The 22,500-nt window shown below is 48.8% G+C and overlaps 7 protein-coding genes across 7 annotated transcripts in view; 4 read left to right on the top strand and 3 right to left on the bottom strand.

The window, feature by feature from the left end:
• Positions 1 to 2,486, bottom strand: part of CNBB3110 (hypothetical protein) — a gene marked incomplete at both ends in the record, with an annotated part of 2,927 nt that extends 441 nt beyond the window's left edge. The window contains 5 exons of the mRNA XM_771986.1: positions 1 to 125; positions 179 to 1,389; positions 1,438 to 1,824; positions 1,874 to 2,344; positions 2,395 to 2,486. The exon at positions 1 to 125 is cut by the window's left edge and continues 441 nt beyond it. Coding sequence (XP_777079.1) covers positions 1 to 125; positions 179 to 1,389; positions 1,438 to 1,824; positions 1,874 to 2,344; positions 2,395 to 2,486 — 2,286 coding nt within the window. The remainder of the gene's footprint in view (positions 126 to 178; positions 1,390 to 1,437; positions 1,825 to 1,873; positions 2,345 to 2,394) is intronic.
• A 412-nt stretch (positions 2,487 to 2,898) lies between these two features.
• Positions 2,899 to 9,997, top strand: CNBB3100 (hypothetical protein; the record flags this gene model as incomplete). Its single annotated transcript, XM_771985.1, has 16 exons — positions 2,899 to 5,118; positions 5,156 to 5,257; positions 5,310 to 5,386; positions 5,435 to 5,502; positions 5,558 to 5,686; positions 5,742 to 7,435; positions 7,493 to 7,684; positions 7,735 to 7,858; positions 7,913 to 8,028; positions 8,076 to 8,161; positions 8,214 to 8,410; positions 8,459 to 8,598; positions 8,653 to 8,779; positions 8,835 to 9,081; positions 9,135 to 9,532; positions 9,585 to 9,997. 16 exons carry the CDS (start codon positions 2,899 to 2,901, stop codon positions 9,995 to 9,997), a joined length of 6,330 nt encoding a protein of 2,109 aa, XP_777078.1.
• A 1,634-nt stretch (positions 9,998 to 11,631) lies between these two features.
• Positions 11,632 to 12,379, bottom strand: CNBB3090 (hypothetical protein; the record flags this gene model as incomplete). The annotated part of the gene is made up of 3 exons (XM_771984.1): positions 11,632 to 11,729; positions 11,783 to 12,209; positions 12,266 to 12,379. The coding sequence occupies 3 exons, from the start codon at positions 12,377 to 12,379 to the stop codon at positions 11,632 to 11,634; spliced, it is 639 nt and encodes a 212-aa protein (XP_777077.1).
• A 2,052-nt stretch (positions 12,380 to 14,431) lies between these two features.
• CNBB3080 (hypothetical protein) lies at positions 14,432 to 15,463 on the top strand (the record flags this gene model as incomplete). Its single annotated transcript, XM_771983.1, has 5 exons — positions 14,432 to 14,565; positions 14,629 to 14,854; positions 14,920 to 14,999; positions 15,055 to 15,136; positions 15,251 to 15,463. The coding sequence occupies 5 exons, from the start codon at positions 14,432 to 14,434 to the stop codon at positions 15,461 to 15,463; spliced, it is 735 nt and encodes a 244-aa protein (XP_777076.1).
• An 847-nt stretch (positions 15,464 to 16,310) lies between these two features.
• Positions 16,311 to 19,619, top strand: CNBB3070 (hypothetical protein; the record flags this gene model as incomplete). The annotated part of the gene is made up of 7 exons (XM_771982.1): positions 16,311 to 17,007; positions 17,057 to 17,533; positions 17,583 to 18,075; positions 18,124 to 18,874; positions 18,945 to 19,089; positions 19,152 to 19,273; positions 19,335 to 19,619. 7 exons carry the CDS (start codon positions 16,311 to 16,313, stop codon positions 19,617 to 19,619), a joined length of 2,970 nt encoding a protein of 989 aa, XP_777075.1.
• Positions 19,620 to 19,885: 266 nt separating this feature from the next.
• Positions 19,886 to 20,679, bottom strand: CNBB3060 (hypothetical protein; the record flags this gene model as incomplete). Its single annotated transcript, XM_771981.1, has 3 exons — positions 19,886 to 20,441; positions 20,496 to 20,557; positions 20,614 to 20,679. 3 exons carry the CDS (start codon positions 20,677 to 20,679, stop codon positions 19,886 to 19,888), a joined length of 684 nt encoding a protein of 227 aa, XP_777074.1.
• A 1,751-nt stretch (positions 20,680 to 22,430) lies between these two features.
• Positions 22,431 to 22,500, top strand: part of CNBB3050 (hypothetical protein) — a gene marked incomplete at both ends in the record, with an annotated part of 876 nt that continues 806 nt past the window's right edge. Inside the window, one exon of the mRNA XM_771980.1 lies at positions 22,431 to 22,500. This exon is cut by the window's right edge and continues 200 nt beyond it. Within this exon, the coding sequence (XP_777073.1) occupies positions 22,431 to 22,500 (70 nt within the window).

Raw genomic sequence — 22,500 nt, 5'->3', positions numbered from 1 at the left:
AAGACCGTCCTTGTTGTGAGCAGAGAGACGGTTGAAGCCTTGGTCAATGAGCTTGTCGGCAGTGGTTTTTCGATTAACAAGGGCGGTAGCAAGAGAAACAGCCTCGGCAGTAAGAAGACCCTTGTCTGCAACAAGAGTAAGCTTTGAGTGTCACGACGGATAGATAATCTAAACATACCTTGGATAACCTTCTTCTTAACCTCGTCTTGATCCTCATCATCAACATCCCATTCGGGACCGTCATCTTCTGGCGCTTGAGGTACGATCTCAAAGTCGTCGTCGCCTTCGAGGGTACTTGAGCTCTCAGATGCGTCCTCCATATCCACATCTTCATCATCAGACTCTTCCTCCTCGGACTCGTCTTCTTCCTCTTCTTCCTCGTCGTCACCGTCCAAAGCAGCAAGATCGCCAACTTCCTTGAAAACGGGCTGGTCAAACCACAACTGTGCTTGCTTACTTCTCTGAGCTCGCAGTTCAGGCTCCCTCAGACTAGTCATAAGACCGCTGCTCTTTTCCGATCTGGCAGGCTTTTCAAAGCTAACCTTCTTGATCTTCTTGGGAACCTCCGTTTCAGGCTCAGCATCGGAATCCGAGTCCGAGGAATCACCTTCACCATACTTTGCCTTTTTCTGAGCAATTACATCCCATCCGCCCTCCTCGTCGTCATCCTGGCCATCGTCATCGTCACTTCCTTCCTCATCGCTCTTCTCCTGAATACCATGCCACGCATCAAAGTTTTTGTCTTTCAGTCGATCTTGCTTGACCTTCCATTTGGCATCGCGTTCTTTCTTGCGCTCAACATAAGAGTCGTAAAGGCCGTCGAGTTCACCCTCGAGAGCGGCAGTCTTGCGCTCACGCTCTTCGTCAGAGTCAAGGACTTCATCGTCTTCCTCATCTTCATCCTCTTCCTCCTCAGATTCCGAAGCGAGATCCATTCCTTCGCCATCATCCACTAGGGTAGCTAAGCCTCCATTCTTTCCTCGACGCCTCGCCTCATTCTCGCCTTCTTCAAGATCGAATATCTCCTCTTCACCTTGGAGGGCAAGATCATTTTGGTCAAGGTCGTCGGGAACGGTCATGTTCAACTGAAGTTTCAACAACTCCCTTGCCTTCTTCTCGTTTGCTCGCTTCCTCTCCCTTTTGGTTTTGGCAAGTTTAGCTTGTTGAAGCTTCTGAAGTTCCTCAGTAATCTGCTCTTCCTCGTCCATAGGCTCGACAACAACTTCCTCGGTGGCATCTTGGGTCTTATCGGCTTTGACATCGAGTCCTATTTCGAGACGGATGGCAAGACGCCATTTCATGAGAGCTTTGAAGTCACCTTTACCGAGAACCTTGAGATCTTCAAAGTTGGCAATGATGTCGGGGGTAGTGTGGCGAGATTTGAGCCAGCTGAAAAAAATTAGCATAGAGATTAATTCGACAAAAGTCCAGACCTACCCTTTTTCGGTCTCATTTCGGAATTCAATCTTGTTCATGTTACCCAGCAACAATACAGGATCCTGTCCTCGGACAAACTCTTCGGCACTGGCGGTGTGATGCAGTGTGTAGTCACCTTCAGCGTAACCTTCCCTATGTCGACGCTTCTTTTCAGGGGCATAGACGTTTGAGTGAGCGTGCGAGTTGGCAGCTAGTCGAGCGGCGGCAGCGGCAGCAGAGGCGGTAGAAGAAGAGGTGGGGGCGATAGAGGTATCAGTGGGCTCTGTGATTGATGTAGGGAGAGATGCAATGTCCTTGAAGACGTGCTTCGGGTCGAGGAATTTGGGATCGATGTGCTTCGGGGCAATAAAGTCACGACAGACGACGAAGATTTCGGCAGAAACGTTACTGCAAAAAGGTCAGATTCCGCGACGGGGTTCAGTCGTGAGTCACATACCGAGAAGAAGGAGGTTTCGTTGCTTCTACAGACTTAAAAAGCTGACCAAAGACCCAGAGCAAACTGTTATAATCCTGACTTCTGAAAACCTTGGTAACAAAACTTCCGCCCTTGGCCAAAAATTCTGTGGCAAGTTTCAAACTCTGCAAAACCAACTCGTTTTGAGTGAAGGCATCTTGGACCCATGCACTACCAACGTTGGGAGCACCGTCATGAAGAACTAAATCGGCCTTCCAGTCATGCATGTGCTGACGCAAAGTCTGTCGACAGTGAGGGGTGGTGATGTCGGCGACAAAGGTTGTGACATGAGGAAGGGGCTTGATGGCGTTAAGGTCGACACCGATGATGAGCGAGCCTTTAGGCATGTACTTTTCAGCTACCTGAAGCCAACCACCAGGAGCAGCACACAGATCGATACAGCATCGAGCTTTGGAGAGGAGGTCATACTTGCGATTGAGGTGGACAAGTTTGCTGTGTGACTGTAAGTTATAGTATGTGGGAAGCTGAGGGCGAAAGCTTACAAAGCAGAACGGGCTCTGTAGCCTTGCTCCTTGGCAAGACGGTAGAACTTGTCGAGACGACCCTTACCTGTCTTCTTGTCGTGCTTACCCATGTTGCTGGATGTCGGATAGAAGTGGTGGAATAAAAAAAATACAAAAAATAACACACCGAGCGATTGATCTCTCCTGGAAGCTAGAGCCGCCTGGCAAAATGTTTACCCAGGCACACCCGGAGTACATTTGGTACTCCGTTAGTTACGTAAGCTGATTTTGACGCGTCGGGCCTCGATTTCTGCGCAGAAAAGAAAGCAAAACAAACAGCCATCATTCCTTGAGTCCTCCTCGCGCACCGGCCTCCCTTGCTCTCTCGACTACAGCACAATACACGTCAGCCGCAGACAGCGACGGCCAAGGACATCCCACCGCCACCACCATCTTCTCTTTCTTCCTTCCTCTCTCCCTTCCTTCTTTCTTCACTCTCCCCGCTGCTACACCTATTGACATGCCCATGCCCACCGTATAATCATGTCAAACGACCCGCAGCACTCGCCACCAAGGGGAGCTTCAGGCCTCGGTCGCTCATCCAGCATCTTCTCTTACCAGACGCGCCTTCTCAGCCGTGACAACAACACCACTTCCCCGTCAAATGGCCGCCAAACTCCGACCAACATTTCCAGCATCACCGCCTCACCAGCATATGCCTCCCTGGCGTCAATAGCTGGTAAAGGAGCTCTAGCAGATTCACCACCCTCCACTCCAATTAGAAGAGCTGTGGCGAAGATGATCATCGACAGCAGCCCGTCCCCCACCTCGACTCCCACAGCTCGGACAGTGACTAAACATGTCAGAACAGCAAAATCAGTGGACTTGGTGAGGAACCAATGGGAAGCTAAGATCGCTGGAGCTCAGGACGGCGGCACAACCCACACAATGCAAAAGTGTGGGCGAGGCATCTCAGCCACACCTCGAACAGCACCCATTCCTTCTACTGCGCAGCTGCCTCCTCCCTCCCCATTACCGTCTACGGAACCCACGGAACAAGCGGCCACGAAAGTTGAGGTTTCTCCCACCCAGGTTCCAAATGACTTTGATTCGGAAAAGGACGGGCCCAGCAGGTTCTCTAGCTCGTACATGGCTCGGCAGGTCGCCAAAAGATCTACTGTCTATGGTGCCAGTGAGTTTGACTCAATTCGTATTCCCTCAACAGCCTCAATGGCATGCGCATCGACCAATCCCATAGATCGTCCCGCTTCCCCTTCCGTTGCCTCAACAGGATCACTGTTATCACCGAATGCAACTGGAGAAAGTATTGCACCCTCAGTGCGGGGGCAGTCAGTTGAAGAGCGTCTAGCTATCGCGAGATCGAACGCATTGAAAAGGAGACAAGCGAGAGAACAAGCCAAAACCGCTGTCACTCATAACCAACCCGCTATTCAGCCCGTAATATATAAAGGAACCACATCTGAACAGCAGAAGGCGATGGTGGATAATGAATCGGGAATCGCAAAGAAAATGTCATCCCAGGATAAAGTAACCAACGGCGATTTGTTTCAGTCTGAGATGGCCAACGGGAAGATTGAAGCCAACACAAATCAGGCTATCAAGCCCATGTCTGATGCGGTTGGCGCAAAACAGTCGTCACCTTCGATACCCCTAGCATCCAAGGTAGCAGCATCTCCGTTCCGTGATCTATTTACTCCTTCCTCTCGGCAGACTGAACGAACAGCCCCTGCGCCCAGTACTGCGAGGGATAGCAATCACTTGTACTCTCGATCTTCCCTTCGTTCTATAGTTACCTCTCCTTCAGCCTCTGCTTCTACCTCGAGCAAAGTCCCGTCAGATCTGTCCTCATCTGTTGCATCTGCTTCGCAAACAGAGCCTCCCGCTCTCTCCAATGGCGGAGGCAAGTATGGATCTATCAGTCGAACAGATCGACGTCGGCTAGGGAGGCATCTTCCAAGAATTGCATCCGGAGAAAAAGGATGGGAGGATGATGCAGCGTCCAAAGGAAAAGATAATGCGTCGGAAGGCAGGAGAGTACCTTCCATTCTCGGTAAACACTCTACGATTCCAGCCGATAGCGAAGAAGAGAACAAACCTCCCAGGCCAGTAATTGGCAAAAAGACAGATGAATATGTATCAACGAACTCCACGCCCAAGTCATCCATCTCTCGTGCTACCCGTCCTCCAGATATCCTCGCACCCTCTGTCAACGAAAATCAGCCTCAGCTTCCAGCGTCACGCGTCCCCTCCACGCCGTCGAAACGGCGATCACAATTCATGCCCTTCACGCACAAATCAGCGATTACGGATGCGATCAACCCCAAGTCCCCTAGACCTGAGCTCACAGGTGAGGAGATGAAGGGTCTCATGAATGCCGTAGGCAGTTTGCCCGCAAGAGGTGACCAAAAGGATGAGGATGATGGTGTAACAGGCATGTCGAACCGTCTTCGACTTACTAAATCCCGTCTTCCACCTTCTGCGTCTTCGGCATCTGTAGCACCCGCCCCTCTCCCGTCGAAGCGGCTGATTCAAACAAATTGGATGGATAAACATCGACATGCTCTGGGATCCTACGAGTATCTATGTCACGTAGGTGAAGCACAGCAATGGATTGAAGGCTGCCTAGAGGAGGAGTTACCTTTTGGTGTAACGGAAATGGAGGAGGGACTGAAAAATGGTGTTGTGCTGGCCAAGTTGGCGAGAGTGTACGAAGGCGAGGAGGTAGTGAAAAAGATCTGGACGGTATGTACTTTGTGAACGAAAAAATTAAATCCGCAAGGAGTTGAGCTTACCACCAGTCCAGGAGACAAAGCATAGGTACAAGCAATCGGATAACATCAACTATTTTCTCAATTTTGTTAGAAATGTCGGGATGCCAGAAGTCTGTCCTTATCCGTCATTCTAAACGGACACAAACTGACCAGCACGAGTAGACATTTATCTTTGAACTTACAGACCTTTACAATAAAAAGAACATTCCTAAAGTCATCTTTTGCATTCATGTTTTGAGGTAAGATCTTCCATCAACATTGCTGTCGCGATGCTCACGGAAGACAAGTCATTTGCTTGCGCGTCTTGGCCGTGCTGAACGTATTGGCAACTTGGTTGGACAGTTTGAATTTACTAGTAAAGATCCTTATTTATAGAAGAAAAGACGATAGAGGGCTGACATGAAGGACAGACGAACAAATCGCGGCCGCCCAAAAGGATTTGCAGGGTATTGCCATGCCGAATTTCGGCGACGCTGGAAAGTCTCTCGCCAAAGAAGCGAGCTGGGTCCCCGAAGAGCCCGAAGAGACAGACGATGAGAGTGAGTGGTTTCTCTAATGCATTACATTCTCGATTCAAGCTGACAAAAAGTGTAGGGCGTGATCGATTGCTCCAGGAGCGTGAGGATTCGATTGTCGGTCTTCAGCGTCATCTCCGGGGTCACCTCGCCCGTATGCGCTCGTCCCGTATCCAAGCTCAGCTGGAGCTCGCCGAGCCAATCACCCGTCGTCTTCAAGCTCACGCTCGAGGAACTCTATGCCGCCGAGCTCTATTGGCTGAACTGGACAAAAGGAAACACCTCCACTCGATGGCTCAGTCCATACAGGCTGCTGTGCGAGGTCAGATTGTTCGAAGAAGCTGGGAGAAGCGAGTGAGGGAAGTCAGGAACCTGGAAGTTGTGGGACTGCAAGCTCATCTAAAGGGACTGCTAGCAAGGACGAAGAGGAAGACAGACGAAAAGAGACTGGGAAACACAATGAAGGGAGTAACTGGGCTTCAAGCACACTGTCGAGGATGTTTAGTGAGAAGGGGAAGAACAACTTACAAGAATTTGTTGGAAGAGCCTCAAACAGTCCAATCGATCAGCTCTCTTCAGGCTTTGCTAAGAGGTCGACTACACCGACAAACAGTTGCTACACAACAGCGCAAAATTGTGAGCCAAACAGCTACCTTCACCTCTCTCCAGTCTCACCTTCGAGGAGCCATTGTTCGACGGAATATTCGTGCACAAGAGCAAAAGATGGACGATGCCACAAATTATGTCGTTGCTGTTCAAGCTGTTGCGCGAGGAGTTCTTGCTCGTAACAAAAAGCGCACTTTCACTCGACAGCTCCAACAAAGCGCTTCCTCTACTATTTCTTTCCAGGCCCTTGCTCGTGCTCGCATTGCCAAGCAATCACACAAGAGCATGCAGAAAGCCCTCGCCAAGGTCGAAGTTGCTGGGTCTGTCGGAGGCCTACAGGCTTTCCTCCGCACCAAGCTTGCTAAAAAGCAAACAACGGAGCAGAAGAAAAAACTAGAATTTGTCCAGCCCGATGTTATCGGTTTCCAGGCCATGGCAAGAGGCTATCTCGCAAGGGAAGAGTATCATTTCTGGCGCGATTATCTGCATGACGGGAAAACAATTGGTGCTCTGGTATTCTTACAGTCCCTCATGCGAGGATTCATCGCTCGTCGACGACATTACATTCGAACCAGCTTTATTCATCGAAATGTTGACAAAGTCGTTAAAATCCAGGCCCTGTGGAGAGGTCGCCAGCAACGAGTGTCGTATGAAAAACTCATCACCGGTATCGATGTTGATGTGCCGACTATTCAAAGCTATATGCACTTGCTCGATGACACCGAATCCGATTTCGCGGACCAAGTACGTATAGAGGCGCTGCGAGGGCAGGTGGTGGACCTCATCAGAGAAAATCAGACGCTGGAGACAGAGGTGAAAGACCTGGACACCAAGATTGCACTCATCATCAACAATCAAATGACCTTCCAGGAGCTTGCCCGAGCAAAACGGCGAACGGAAACTGCAACTTATCACGCGCCAAATAACGATCCCTTCTCCAGTGCTGTGCACTTGGATAGGACAAATCAGCGGAAATTGGAGCTTTATGAACAGCTTTTCTTCATGTTGCAAACAAAGCCGGAGTATATTTCGAGATTGTTGCGCGTCTTGTCTATAGAGGATGAAACAGCAGAAAAAGATAGAAGATTGGTAGAAGGAGTGACAATGATTTTGTTTGCATTTGGTCACGAGAGGAGGGAAGAATACCTCTTCCACAAGCTCCTTCAGGTAACGCGCGCCCTTTTTGTTCTGACAGGAAGTAGATGCTAAAACCGTACTGTATAGCTTGCTGTTCACGAAGAAGTCCTTCGGGCACCAAGCCTACAGGATCTCGTCCATTCTCGCTTCCCGATCATGCCCGTTACTGCTCAGTACATCAAACCCTCCTTGACACCCTATATCCACGATGTCATAGCTCCTCATGTGATGAGAATTGTCGATGCGCCCGAATTGGACCTTTGCACGGATCCTGTTCGAGTAGGTGCATAATCCGACGTATATAGTTGAGAAGCTCATTGTATCCAAAGATATACATAGGCACCATCAACGCCGAAGAGACTCAGACTGGGACGCCTTCTGCTTTGCCGAGGGACCGAAATGCGGACCAGATCTTGCAGGAGCATGCTATCACCCGAGCGTTGTTTATCAGGAGTAAGTGTGGTTTCATGCATCCATAAATCCCGCCTCGCTGACAACGGCACATAGACTTGCAAGAATTAAGAAATCTGACCGACTTCTTGTTGACCGATCTTCTCCAGTCCCACGATAAGCTTCCGTATACCATTCGCTTAATGGCTCGAGAGGCTTTGCTTGCTCTTCAAGTGAGTAACGCTGATGGTATAGAAGCCGGCAACTGATCACTTTATAGCGTAAATTCCCTGAGGCCATGGATGATGACCTGGTTCCTGTGGTCGCACGAACAGTCATACTTCCTTTCCTTCTCCCAGCTATCATGTTAGTCCTACCTACTTTCGATGCCCTAGCCAAACGCTGATTTTTCTTGTAGTGCTCCCGAGCAATTCGGCATGGCCCCTGATGGGGTCGGCGCTGTCGAACGTCGGAATCTCTCCGAACTCGCCAATCTTCTTACTCACGTCGCTGGTCAAGCATATACCGATACCCCAGATCAGAGACTTATGCGCACGCCCCTTGAGGCATTTATCACTGCCATGGCGTTGCCCTTCCGGGAGTGGTTGCTGGACGGTAAGCTTACAGCATATGAACTGATCAGTGGAACTGACTTGGGACTAGTGGCGGACGTTGAGCACGCCGAAGGGCATTTCCATGCCCATGAGTTGTTTGAATCCACGATTGAAGCAAAGCCTATAAAGATCACCAGAAAAGACATCTATGGAACGTTGAGTGCGCTGATACAGCACGTGGATGTATTGGTATGTATATTTAAGGAGCCGTCTGTGTACATAGGTCGCTAACAAATCCGTCAGACTCATGGAAGCAAAAAGGATCCCATTGTTCCTATTCTGGAAGAGTTGGAAGGTCCACCCATAGACTATGACAAAAGTAAAAACCAGGTCAATTTGCGTCTCACTAACCGTTTAGCTGAGCCTGCACGTGAGTCAAGTAGCCAGCGAGCTTCGCAATGTCGTTAACCACTTATGTTCCACAGCTGGAGATCCCAAAGCCGGGGCCAAAGCGGATTGGATTCAAGCCAAGCGCCACGTCCTTGCCGTATTACGAGTCCAAACAGGAAAGACATTGTTCGATGTGCTTGTCTCTAGACCGGAAGACATACATGAACAGCTGTGGATACAAGAGGTACATAGGGATATCGCGCTTGAAAATGCCAGGAAGGCAAAGCACGGATTGCCGCCTGCACCTGTGGAGGCTGAATATCAAATTGAGAGCATCCGATCGTGAGTGGCGTCAGTCATGTATTCTCTGACCATGCATACTGACACCAGTGCAGCCTACCTTTCCATGAAGTCAAATCCCGTGCCATCGAATTTTGCATGAAGTTGGAACGATCAGGCCGTCTCTCGCGGGAAGATAACCTTCAGGGCCTTCTTGTATCCATTGCCTCTGACATTCGTCAAAAACACCATCTCCGAAAGTTACGCAAGGATAACCTAGCGGGTATGATCAAAGCTCACGAGGATATGAGCAAAAAGAAAGAAGAGTTTGAAGGGCGAGTGAAAGCCTATCACGATTATATCGATGGTGCTATGGCCGAGCTACAAGCCAAGGGCAAGAAGAAGCCGCTTTTTATGAGTAAACAATACAGACATCAAATGTCGCAGAAGAAGCAAGGCAAACAGGCTAAATTTGGGTCCTACAAGTATACCGCTGCTGACTTGTACGGAAAACGTAAGCTCGCTTGCTTTTCCAAGCAATACATGTCTAACAATGTCGTGTTCAGAGATCCTCCTTTCGGTCAATCAATTCTCCCCTCGCCAATTTGACAAACTGTTTATCGTCATCTCGTCTAATGAGGTTGGTGTCTTCAATCTTGAACTTTCTTACCCGTCTTCTACAACTGTACCTGGCGGTTTGCTGGGGCAGGATGAAGTCCGAATGGAAGATTTGTTGGGTGCGCAGTACGAGAACAAGGAGCGTTTAGACATGTTTGAAGGGCAGGCAGCGTTTAGTCTCAACATGTTGATTCATCAGATCAACAAGAGTAAGTCACACCATTTTGGAGTTACAGCGGATCATTGCTTACGAAATGCACAGAATTCTACAATTCATAGCATGATATTTTGGGGGACATGGTCAAATTTATACTGGTGCCGTATGGACATTTTGTTTCTTGCCGGATTTAGGTTCAAGTAGATATAATGAACTAATGACTTGTCATACTCTTTTAAATAAGTTGGGTGACATATGCGCGTTACATGATGACAGATGATTATCATCTTTAGATGGAAAAACAAATATTTGGGATCCACTGGCCGACTTTAAATTGGATAGTATATCTTCATGTGTCTGTGATGAGCTGGCAGACTGGAGGAGCGACCAGAAAGCGAGTAGGTCGGTTGATGAATGGTCATACGTAACTGGTAATAATTGATAGTGGCAACATGAAAGCAGCCGCGATGAGAAAGCAGAGATGAGATAAAGTTGATGATTCCGTCCATCTCTCTTCCTCCCTATCTCTCCAATTAATACTGCCTGCCCTACTTGCCAGTTGATCTATGCGGGATGGCTTGTCGTATGTTGTACGTACAGTGCAGAGCGCCCATACCCAATTATATATTTAGAAGGGGGCTTAATAATTAGCTGGAGACTTAAGAAATGACACGAGAAGCGCAATTACTCTCTGTCTCTAATTTCAAGAACATCCTTATCCATTCATTCGTCTTAGAAAACTGATGGCCTACATCAAGGAATACGAAACATATGAAAGTCATTAATTATTAATGAGAGTTTCCACCCAGATGCCGGTAAGCTCTGGCTGACATCTTCCGGTGTGATTCTTGTCGCCGTACTGCCCACTCAGCAGCCTTATAGGATAGGCCCTTTCGATATACAGATATAAACCTCCAGGCCTATGAGTGGCACATATCAGCAGATGTTTCGTAAAAGAATACGAGCATGGTACACGCCCTGTTGATGTATTTCCTCAACGTTTCTAGGCTGTAATCATCGAGACATTTCTCTACCAAAGCACGTTGATGTGCAAAGGTGAGTTTTGACTCTTGAGAATCACGATACTTCCGTTTGGTCTGGCCCCAGTACTGATACCCAGTCAGTGACTTGTCTGATATTCATCAAGCTGGACAACATACCATTTCGATTGGATTTAATTCACAATGGAATTTCGGTAGAAAAATGCACAGATGACCACGGCAAGTGATCGCTGCTTCCAGCATAGAGATCTGGGAGCGTACATCTTCTTGGCGGCTGAGCATCCGAGCTAAGCAACAGTCCTGTGAAGTCTCAGCTGGACAGACAGGGCTGCACTTAGAGTGGATGCCATCGGTCTGGTAACCTCTTTCCTGTCTACCAGTCAGCCAGATAGGTTTCTTGGAATAACACAGCAGCAATCACCTTCAGGACCTGTTCTAACCCCTTTACCAACCCGTCCTTGGTTGTCATCTCCTGCACCTGATTCCTCATGCTCTCTCCTGGCACATTTTCCGGTACTACGGTGTCGGAATTCTTCTTTTGTGTCCCACCATTTCCACGGTTCATGGCAAAGGGACGGATGGCTCCAGGTGGAAGAGAGGCGTGTGCGGAGGACTGATCATACACCCATAGACCGACTTTGTCCGGAAAGAGTCTGTTAAAAATCGCTATGGAATCGATAGTCTGGGAAATTGTCAGACAATTCAGTACCTATCCCAGAAAGTATGTCCGTAAACTCACCTGTTTGACAACGTCCTCAGCCGTCCACCAGTTATCACCATTGGATCCAGGGCAAATAATCTTCTTAGCCCTTTGGATGACATTGCTGTCGTTGTCCCTTAGTACGAGGGTGCCGGTTGATTCGAGAATAAAATCTGATACCATGATGACACGACCATGACTTTTCTTCCGGATGGGCATGTTACCATCCTTGGTCCTAAGGTGTACCAATATTTAAACATTACCACTGAAAGGACATACTAGACGTACCAGCCATAATAGGCATGTCATACCCATGGAAAGAAGATTCATCATGGAAGGGCGCAATTATTTCTTTCTCTCCTGGTCGAAGAGCAGGAGGATGGGGTTGGAGGATGCCGTTACTATCAGGAGTGTACCAAGTCATGTACCTATATGAGAGCATAATGAGGTATGGGCAATGAGAAATGAGAAATGTGGATAAGACATACCTCTCGTACGTAGCCATCTGGTCTAAGAACCAGATGCGATACTCACGGACATCGTCACGCTCATGCCCATCAACATAGACTCTTTTCTTGATACGCGAGTATCGGTAACCGACAAGGATAAGCCAGCGGCGGACTGTTGTAACATGGACAGTCAAAGTCGACTCGGCTCCAAAAACCTCAGGATAGACAATACGTTCCACACCATCCTTCGCATCGGTTACTCGGACCTTCAAGTACATCAACATCAGCAACGGTACTACTATGTTATGACAGAGATACATACATACTTCCTTAAGGTCGTCAGCAAACTCAACGAACTTCTTACGGAATTGCTCATTAAACAACAAGGAGCGCTTAGAGTTGTCGCTTGCACGACAGGCTTCTGGGAGCTTGCCATAACGTCGATAGAAGGAAATATAGCTGCGAAGGCGTCAGGCAACGTAGGCACCACTGCCACTGGTTGGAGCAGTACCTAAAGCAACATGGTTGCTAGTATCCTTTTTAGTCCAGCCCCTCTGTATGAGTGTCAGGACGGCCTGCATTTGATAATAGATCTTGACCTAAAGGACATCAGAATCTTATGACTATGGGATGGTAGGACATGGACTTACATGTTGGCGGGCTAGATTCAAAGGTTTCCCTCGCCCCAGACTCGTCTTCAATAAGTTCTCGATCTTGTCATACATTTCCTCTGCGACCTCTACCTTGGAAAGATCCCTCCCTGGTGTTGTTTCTTCAAATATTTCCTCATCCTCATCCGAATCTCCCGCTTCCACATAGTCCGCATCCTCGTCTTGTTCTCTCTCAGATAAGGCTCCTGGTTCAGAAGCACCAGAAGGAGAAAAAGGCATAGCATTTGTGATAGGAATTGCCGCTGCAGAAGAAGAAAACCTGCTGGTGCTGCCTGAGGCCTCAACTGTAACATGGTTGCTCTGCGCAGAATGGGTTGGAGATTGTGGGATGGGAGAACTTGTTGTTTGGTTGTCTAACAGTGGGAGAAGAGACGATTCCTGGAAAGCGTGAGTAATTGGGGCCTGGGGGTCCGATGGCGAATGCACGCTGTTTGGTGAAGTGGAGGAAGTGGAGGAAGTGGAGGAAATGGGTGGAATAAAGTTGCTCGCTACTTCTTCTCGGGGCCTTCCAACTGCAGGACGAGAACCGGCACTCCCAGAACGGTGGAAGAAGTTTTTAATGCTCGAGCCATTAGCCACGAATTTTTTTCGTCGCTTCTGTGCATTCTCTCGAATGGTGCGGTCTGCCGGGCGTCGTGAATTGTTTTTGGTTGCATGCTTGAGGCCTTGCATTGTCGACCTGATAGCTCTGGTCAGCAAAGACTTTCAGTGTTTATGTGTTTATTGAACGGCAATACCTTCCACACCCTGTTCGTACATGTTCGCAAGAGATCTCTTGGACTCTGCAGTCACTTGATCACTCCATTTCGCCCTTCCCTTCATCCTTTGAACATATTCATTCCCGCCCTCTTCTAAATCGGGATCAAAGTCGTCGAAAAGAATTAATCTGTCAAGGATGTCTTCCAGGCAGCTCTCGTCTTCATCTTGCTCTGCATCTTCCCAGTCATCATTTGGTCACTGTCATCGCTGTTGTTGCTGTTGCTGTTGCTGTCGTTGTTGTTGTTATCGTCGTCGTTACTGCCATTGCTGACGAGGTCGGTCATCATCGCTGTCGTCGACACTGATAGGGTTAGTGAAAGGCCTAGATGTTGATGAAGTCATTGTCTCCGGATAATGTGCTTTTTAAGAAAGGTATATGTATTTGTAAACCTTTTTTGGAAGACCAGAAAGTTATACATGGCAGCATATGTGAAGATACCTTCTTTTATTCTGCGTCGCGTCGCGTCGCGCAACCGCGCCTAGAATTTTGGCGTTTTCTCGACGAGAGGAGCCTTTGGCCGAAATTTTGGAATTTTTGACACCTTTTTTTGTTGGGTATGGGCGTTCTGCACTGTATGCGGCCGATGATGAAACACCAATAAATAATGTAATTATGTCCAGTAATTACGCAGCTCGTCCGGCAAGTCTTGCGTAAATTACCTGGCGGCCGTTGTTGGCCTCGTCAATCACACGTTGGCAGGTGGAGGCACATCTGGGCGAGTTTGGCTGCGTTAGGCGAGGGAACGAATTAGGGTTCCCCCGCCCGAACGGTTGTTGTATGAGAAGCGGAGAAAAATCCTTTCCTGATATCTTCACAAGTAGCGCATGCATCACTCGTGGCCATTATTCATCCTGGTTTGATCGTTTTATATATCACTGTAAATATAACCCAGAACCATGAGCAATATAGTCTGCGGCCTTCAAGTTCTATAACAACATTATCCAGTTTACTTTCTGAGGCTTCACAAACCGACTGGCCTCAAAGTCAACCTGGTGTCTGACTCTTTTGACCATCATTACCACGACCGCTCCTGTTCTGGTCAGACAATTAAAGACAGATGAAAGAGAACTACGCCGTCGAGAATGCTTTGGGAACCATTGGCGCGGTCTTGTGGATGATCCAAAATATCCCTCAGGTCATCAAGTCATACCGCGAAAAGTCTACCAAGGGCCTATCAGCTTCACTCATGTTGTGAGTCAAACTTGTTGCGCTCATTTGTCATGTCGTCTTTTGAGCCTGACACAAGGGAAAAAGCATATGGGCACTGGGAACGGTGATTCACGGTGCTTACATCGTCGCTCAAAACTTTTCTATTCCATTACAAGTTCAGCCGCAAGTCTTCGCAGCGCTAGCTACCGTCTCTTGGTGTCAGTGTCTGCACTATGACAGAGGCTACTCGGTCAAATCCGTGTGGGCAATATTCATCGTCCTTTGTGGTATCTTTGCCGGGTTCGAGGTCGGTAGCGTGTATGCACTCTGGGTGAGGTTTTACCGATCAATCCGCTCGTTTGATTGAATTGCTGATATTCGGTGGGTCGGTATCAGGCGGGACAACGAAACGGAGTGGAATGGCCAGTCTTGATGTATGGGTATCTCTCTGCTGTCCTTTTGGCCGTTGGGCTACTGTGAGTCATCCAACACTGTGCTCCCTGTGAGACTCTGCTGACGGATAGTTGAAAGGCCACAATATTGGGAGATCTACAAGTATCGTGAAGTTATTGGCATTTCGATGCTATTCATGGCTATCGATATTCTGGGAGGGGTTTTTTCTTTTCTGAGCTTGCTTTTCCGGAAAGACCTTGATATCGCTGGTTTTGCAAGTCTTCCATCTGCCCTTTTCTTCATCCTGCCACCGATTCACTAATATGTTATATAGGTGTCTTATGCTCTTGTCGTCGTGCTTGATGGCATAATAGTCGTCCTTTACTTCATTCTCAACCCTATTGCCAAACGACGTCGCGCTAGGGAAGCCGAGAAGCAGCGGCCAGGCGACGAAGCGGGGATTGAGGGTAGATCGACCACTCCGGTGTCAACATCTCCCACGTTGATCGCCCATGGTTTTACGGTAGAAAAGCAGGATGCAAGATGATGATGATGCTGGAAAGGCAGAAGTGGAGATACCCGGACCGATAGCGCAGAAGGCGCGTAAGAGCTAGATGATTAGAGAAGCCTGGGGTGAAGAGGCACAAAAGAAGCCATTAATGTTGCGGGCGTGAAACAAATTTTTTGTTGGGTGTTGTACAACTACAACTACAAACATCTCAGTAGAGCAAATAGATTGATGAGTAGGCATATTATTATAATGCATGATCTTGATATATACCGAACTGTACGATTTTTGCTACACTTGATACAGTATGTGTATGGCTTGTGGTTATAATCCCTCTTAGCCAGATAACGGATGCATGGCAAGACCGTCTCACACTAAAAAAGCAGGAAGCCAAGAGGCATTACGTACCACACCATCACGAGACAGACGACGCTCAGGAACCGGGGCTGGCCACGAAGATGGACAGTAATAAAAATGACGCGGCGTCATGCCAGGCGGCGGCGATGTCCGTGGAAGGACCTAGACTGGCGGAGCGTCATAGGACCCCTGAAACTCTGAGCCTGTTCCAGCGAATGCACTGCAGCCAGATGTGAATCTGCCTTGCGTTCTATCGTGGTTGATTCCAGCTCCTTCTTTCATCTTCCTTCCTCCTTTTATTTGCTTCCTTCCTTTCAGCTGACTCAACCGCACTCAATCACGCGTGAGTCCGTTCACTAGTCTCTTGCCTCCTTCCTTCCTTCCTTCCCCTCCCACGGCCACGTTTCTCCGCCGCTGGACCTCGCCCCAGTTCAGAAGCTGACTTGTGTTTATTCTCAACCCGTTTTCCCGTCTGCCACAGTATCCACACCATATAAACCCTCGCTCCAGCCGCTTCCGCCCTGCCATCATGGACTCAATGCACCCTGACCCCACGCCCGACATCCCCCCCTCTCTCCCCGATCTCAAGGCCCAAGTGGCCAGGCTTGAAGCCTCCCACAAGGAGAAAGGACTCCCGCTCTCGGGGCGCATCATCCACGTCATGCACCATCTCCCAGTGGAGATTGTCCGGATCGTCCCTGCCGATGCCCTCGAGTCCGCGGGAAGCGGCTTCCTTTCTCCGCCCATGACACCCGAGTTCAAGCCCGAAGACGCCGAGACGACGGTGGAAAGCGCCGACGCCAAATGGCGTATCCATGCGAGGACTGCCCACCCAGCCCTGGTCAGCGGTATCAAGAGCCTGTCCGAAACCCACGACCAGTTGCTCGTCGCGTGGACCGGCGAGGTGCTCATACAGCCCGACAACACCCAAAGCCCGCAACAGCCATCCCAGGCTACCTTCTCGTCCATAGCAAGCAATCTCCTTGCTCCTTTCTCTGGGGGAGCCGGTGACGCCACTCCCCAACCCCAACCCCCGCCTCAGCAGGGATCGTTGATGGTCTTTGGTGGAGAATTCAACGAGGCGGATCAGAAAGAGATTGCTTCCGAGTTGGACAGGTTTGCTGAAGCAGAATCCAAATTCGATCCTACAGACAAGCTCAAGTATGTTCCGGTCTTCCTACCCCCTGATGTCAGCAAGGGCCATTACGAAGGGTTCTGCAAAAAGAGTGCGTATATCTTGGCGATCATGCCGATATCTTAACTAACGTTCTGCAGCTCTTTGGCCGCTCTTCCATTACCTTTTATGGCTCGACTCTACTGCCACCGTCCCCTCCCCTGACCCTTCTTGGCTCGCTTATCAAAAGACCAATCAAATGTTCGCTCAGCGTGTGGCCCAGATTTACAAGCCGGGTGATCTTATCATTTGCCATGATTACCATCTACTACTTGCACCCAAGATGATTCGCGAGTCTCTTGGGCAAGTCTTCCACCCCAATGCCGGATGGGGTACTGCCCACCCGTCTCCTTCTTTACACCATGCTCAACGCAAGGGCTTTGACTGGGAGAGCAATCAACAGACGCCTACGCCGGAAAAAGCCAAGGGCGAAAAGATCGGCGCGTTCATGAATCACGTGGGTACTGCCTTGGGCAACCACCTCGGGACAATGGAACACGGTCTGCAAAACGAGATCATGATTGGCATGTTCATGCACACCCCTTGGCCAAGCTCGGAAATTTTCAGGTGCCTCCCTAGTAAGTAATCTTCAGCGGTGACAAGGTTTTACGGCTGACATGTTTCCAGAGAGGAGAGAGATTCTTGACGGTATGTTGGGAGCCAACCTTGTATCTTTCCAAACATACTCTTACTCCCGTCACTTCGTCTCTACCTGTATCCGAGTATGTGGGTACGAATCGACACCGGGCGGTGTGGACGCCAACGGCCAAGTGACCGCCGTCGGCTACTGCCCTATTGGCATCGACATCAAGCGCGTTGTGCACGATCGCGCCCAGCCCGGGGTTCTTCCTAAAATGCAGGCTCTTCGAGACCTGTACAAGGACAAGAAGATCATCGTCGGCAGGGAAAAGCTTGACGTCGCTAAGGGTGTGTACAATAAACTTCAGGCGTTTGAAAAGTTCTTGCAAGTCTACCCTGAATGGCGAGGCAAGGTCGTCTTGATTCAGGTAACGACTCCGGCTTTGTCAGAGAGTCCCAAGTTGGAAAGAATGACTGCAGAGCTGGTGAGCCATATCAATGGCACTTATGGGTCTTTGGACTTCACACCCGTTCACCACTAGTGAGTCAATTTTTCACGGTGCGTCTGATCCGAGCTAACAGTCTGTAGCCATCAAGCGCTTGAAAAAGACGAGTATTTCGGTCTTCTTTCATGCGCCGATCTCGCTCTCATCACTTCCCTTCGCGATGGTATGAATACTACTTCTATGGAGTTCATTCTTTGTCAAGACAAGACTTCGAAATCCCCTCTCGTCCTTTCCGAGTTCATGGGTACCGCTCCATCATTTGCTTCTGCTCTACAGATCAACCCTCATGACCTCTTGGGCGTTGCTCAAGCCATCAACAAGGGTTTGACCATGCGCGAGGAAGAGAAGGCTGAAAGGCACGCCAACTTGCTTGAGGGCGTCCTCGCGCACACCTCTCACACATGGGCGGCCACTATCCTCAAACAGCTCTTGGAGAATGTTGGCGGAGAGCATACTGCTCATCACACTCCAGCGTTGGATACCGCTCAATTCGCTGATGCCTACAAGAAGGCTAACAAGCGACTTCTTCTCTTTGACTATGACGGTACACTCACTCCTATCGTCAAGGTACCTGCACATGCAGTCCCAACGGAAAGAACGCGTAACGCCATTGCGGCACTTTGTAAGGACCCTAAGAATATCGTCTACCTCATATCTGGTCGAGATGGGGATTTCCTCGAAGAACACTGGGGACATCTAGATAGGCTCGGCCTGTCGGCGGAGCATGGAAGCTTCGTCAAGCAGCCAGGGGAGGAAGATTTCATCAATATGACTGAAGCGTTGGATATGAGCTGGATGAGCGAGGTAGAGGAAATTTTCAAGTATTATACCGAGGTAAGTTTTTTTTTTTTTTTCTTTTTTGGCTCCCATCTTGTAGCGTGATTGCGGTACTGACGGGGCGTAGAGGACGACAGGCAGCACGATCGAGGTCAAAAAAGCTTCAATTACTTGGCACTACAGAAATTCTGATCCCGACTTTGGAGAATTCCAGTGCAAGCAAGCTTTGGATCTTTTAGAGAGCTCCCTTGCTCCTCGACGACCCATAGAAGGTGTGTTCATATCGCTACTCGGAGAACGAAAACGGGGCGCAAAGCTCACCATTTGCATGCAGTTCTTGTTGGCAAGAAGAACCTTGAAGTCCGTCCGCTCGCTGTCAACAAGGGCGAGATTGTCAGGAGGTTGATGTATGAGAACCCGGATGTTGACTTGATTTTCTGTGCTGGCGACGACAAGGTGAGGATCGGGTTTTGCTATCGTATTCTTGTCTTGTTACTAATCTTGGCTTGTTTTTCAGACTGATGAGGACATGTTCCGAGCTTTGAGAACCGTCTTCCCTCCCGGCGGCGTGGTTGACAACAATCCAGTCGTTATGAAGCCTCCTGTCGCTGTGACCTCAGCTCTGGAGCCTGAGGAAGTCGCAGAGCTCCCCGATGTTGAATTGAGTATTCGAACCAAGGGCGTGTTTGCTACCACTGTGGGCCCTCCCGCAAAGAGGACTCTTGCCGGGTGGCATGTTACTTGTCCTGAGGAGGTTGTTGAGGCATTAGAATCTCTCCTCGAGGAGATTCAAGTGGTTTAGGAAGGGGATTGCATTGAATAAGGTCTTGATAAATGAAGGAAAACAGTTCAAACGACGTGGTTTTACTACTACGGAAAGTTGTGTATAGATCTTTGTCAAAAATCGTTTTGCCGCATAACTTGCATGTATATGATAAAGTTGAAATCTGTGCCAAGGGGCGAAACTATGGCGACTTGTGGCTTTGATAGTCATATACAGATACATGGTAAATAAATGCAAGCCCGAAGCAAAACACATGCAACCAGACAGACGCCTATCTCAAGTGCTCAATCCTCTCTAGCCCGCTTTTGCTGGTCGCCTCCCGCTGGTGCCGGAGCTTCATCTTCCCCGGCTTCCCTTCCAAAAGCCAATCCATCCCTTACTGCCCGCTCTACAACCTCCCTCAGCCGTTCATCCGGCTCCACACCATCTCTGGCACATTCTTCCATGATCCGTTGTGCCTCTTGAAGTAAAGCAACAGTTTGCGTTGACGTATAGTTATCCAAAGCGAGCTGAGATATTTGACCATTGGAGATATCTCCATCCACAGCCTCCCTTTCATCAACCATTGCCTCGGGTCTTGTGGGCGCCGCTTCGCCTGTCAACCCTCGGAGGAACGCTGCCACCTCTGGATGGTCTTCCTCCAGCTGCTCGGCAGCTGTTAAACCCTCTTGATTCTTCCATTTGGGGTCGGCACCGCTGTCAATAAGAAATTTGGCAACTTCAATGTTTTCAACAACATATAGAGGTGTTTCTCCGTCGTCGTCCGTGAGATTGGGGTCACCGCCGATTGACAGGAGGTAGGAGAGAAGATCGATGTGAGCGTAAGAGGCAGCTGCGTGACTGGAGTGTCGCGGTTAGCAGATGTACAAGACATACACAGGGGAAGTAGCATACAGAGGAGTGTATGAATTGGCATCTTTGTCGTTAGCGGTGCAATTTTCCTGCTCGATCAAGTACTGACGAGCTACGCTCAGCAAGAGAACAGGTTAATTGAGAATGCATGATTACTTACTTTGACTCGCTCGATATCGCCGTCAGAAGCGGCTACCCAGAGGTTCTTCCCAGATGTTTGAGCCATGCTTTGCTTTATGGACGGTGGTTAAGCTGGTCAGATCGTTGACGATATATGAGACTCTGTACACGATTATTGTATTGTTGATATAAAATGACACTGATAAATAGCCAATTAATGGTAAATAAATGGAGCGAAGAGAGCTCAAAATTGTGACCACATGTGGAGGTTCATCCGTTCATCTCTTTTGTTTTATATATACAGAGCGGTACGGAGCTCGCGTTCATGGCTGACTGATATCAATCGCTGACTGATGTTAATGTCAAGTTTACCGAAGCAGCCCGAACAATGCGTCCAATGCACCCACAGCACAGCAATAGATCATTAAGCATCTTGCCCAGACGTTCAAAAAGTCAGTAATGTTCGATACAAATCGTATATCATGGTCATATACCATATAGTAGTTCGTGACCCAGCCACCAGCTGTACCGTAGTAAATGTACCACATTTGTGGTACTACAATGTGCGCAATTCAACCGGTGACCCTTGGCATGGAATTGGAAAGTTCTGATAAGAACACGAGCGACAGTTGAATAACAGATACATAATAATGGTTCACAATCTAATATCTAAGTAACAAGGCAAGGCAGATTGAACCTTTTTCGGCGCTTCAACAGCTGAACAATGTTCAGGAGATTTTAAAACTATCAAACCATCGTCAGCTTTCTAGCCTTGTGCTATATATAACAAGCTGGTAGGGAGATAAAGGTATCAGAGAACCTGGAAACAGCAGAGCTAACCCCTTGTTAGGGGATTGCTATTCAGATGGCACTTCCTATAATACTCAGGATATGATCTTCATAGGTGGATAGTGGAGAATGTCGGGAGGCATAATGCAGGAGTTGAACAGACAGAAGGAACACTCACCGATTATTGTAAGCGCTTGCAGTCTGTTGATTATAATAATAGAAAACCTGAATAAAGAACGAATGAAGAGAAGAGAAAGGAAAAGAATCCAAGAATTTCGTTCTGGCCGTCTGCTGTCATTCACAGCAAATTGCAAGTAAAAAATAAAAGGTCGAACCACAAAATGCCACGTCATTGTGCACTTCATTATTGCTTGCCACGCGCCGGCCACGTGACCACAGACAGCACTGCTGCTACTGCTGCTGCAGAATTACTTTGTCGCGTCGCGTCCGATAATTAACATGTTCATTCACCCTTATTCAATGCACGCAGCTTCCTATGGCTTCCAGCGGGCCTGGGGAATTTTTTTGCGCCTTCTATAATATCCATTCGGGCACTTACTATGATATATAATTACTGGCATCTGCACATCCCCCTTGCGTGACCGCAATGGCGGATAAAAGCCAGCCATGTCGTTCTTCATTTGTTTGCCCTTGCCTCCTTTTTCCGAATTACACCTACAGCTAAAGTGAAGGTGAGTTATTCACTGCTCCCATTCACTGAGATACCACCCTTACGTCTTACTCATCTCCAAACCCCAATTAGTATGCCTCCTTTCCCAACGGCTTTCTGGCCTACCGCGTGCGCACCATTACCCCATTCTCTTCGCATGACCGACTCCAACATTTGTAGCCCCATGAATGCCTCCAGCAGAGTTCAGAGCAACCTCTTGTCCCCGGGACGCTTTCTCATAAGCGTTACTTGGGGAATATCTTTATCCGCCATCAATAACCCCGTCCGAAGGGTCGCCCGAAACATTTATTGCGCTTATTTAGCGAGATCTGCAGGCCATCAGAGATCTCTCCAGTAACCTTTTCAGAGATTCCGGCGGAAAAGACTTCGAGTCGCATATGACACTCACGCGAGCCTTGGGCGAACACCTCCCAAGAACATTGGGAGATGTCGCTGAGCACCAAAACA

This window comes from Cryptococcus neoformans, chromosome 2 (assembly GCF_000149385.1).
Source record: "Cryptococcus neoformans var. neoformans B-3501A chromosome 2, whole genome shotgun sequence".
Taxonomy (NCBI): Eukaryota; Fungi; Basidiomycota; class Tremellomycetes; order Tremellales; family Cryptococcaceae; genus Cryptococcus; species Cryptococcus deneoformans.
The sequence above is the reverse complement of the archived record's forward strand: the minus strand, read 5'-3'. Positions and strand labels throughout refer to the sequence as shown.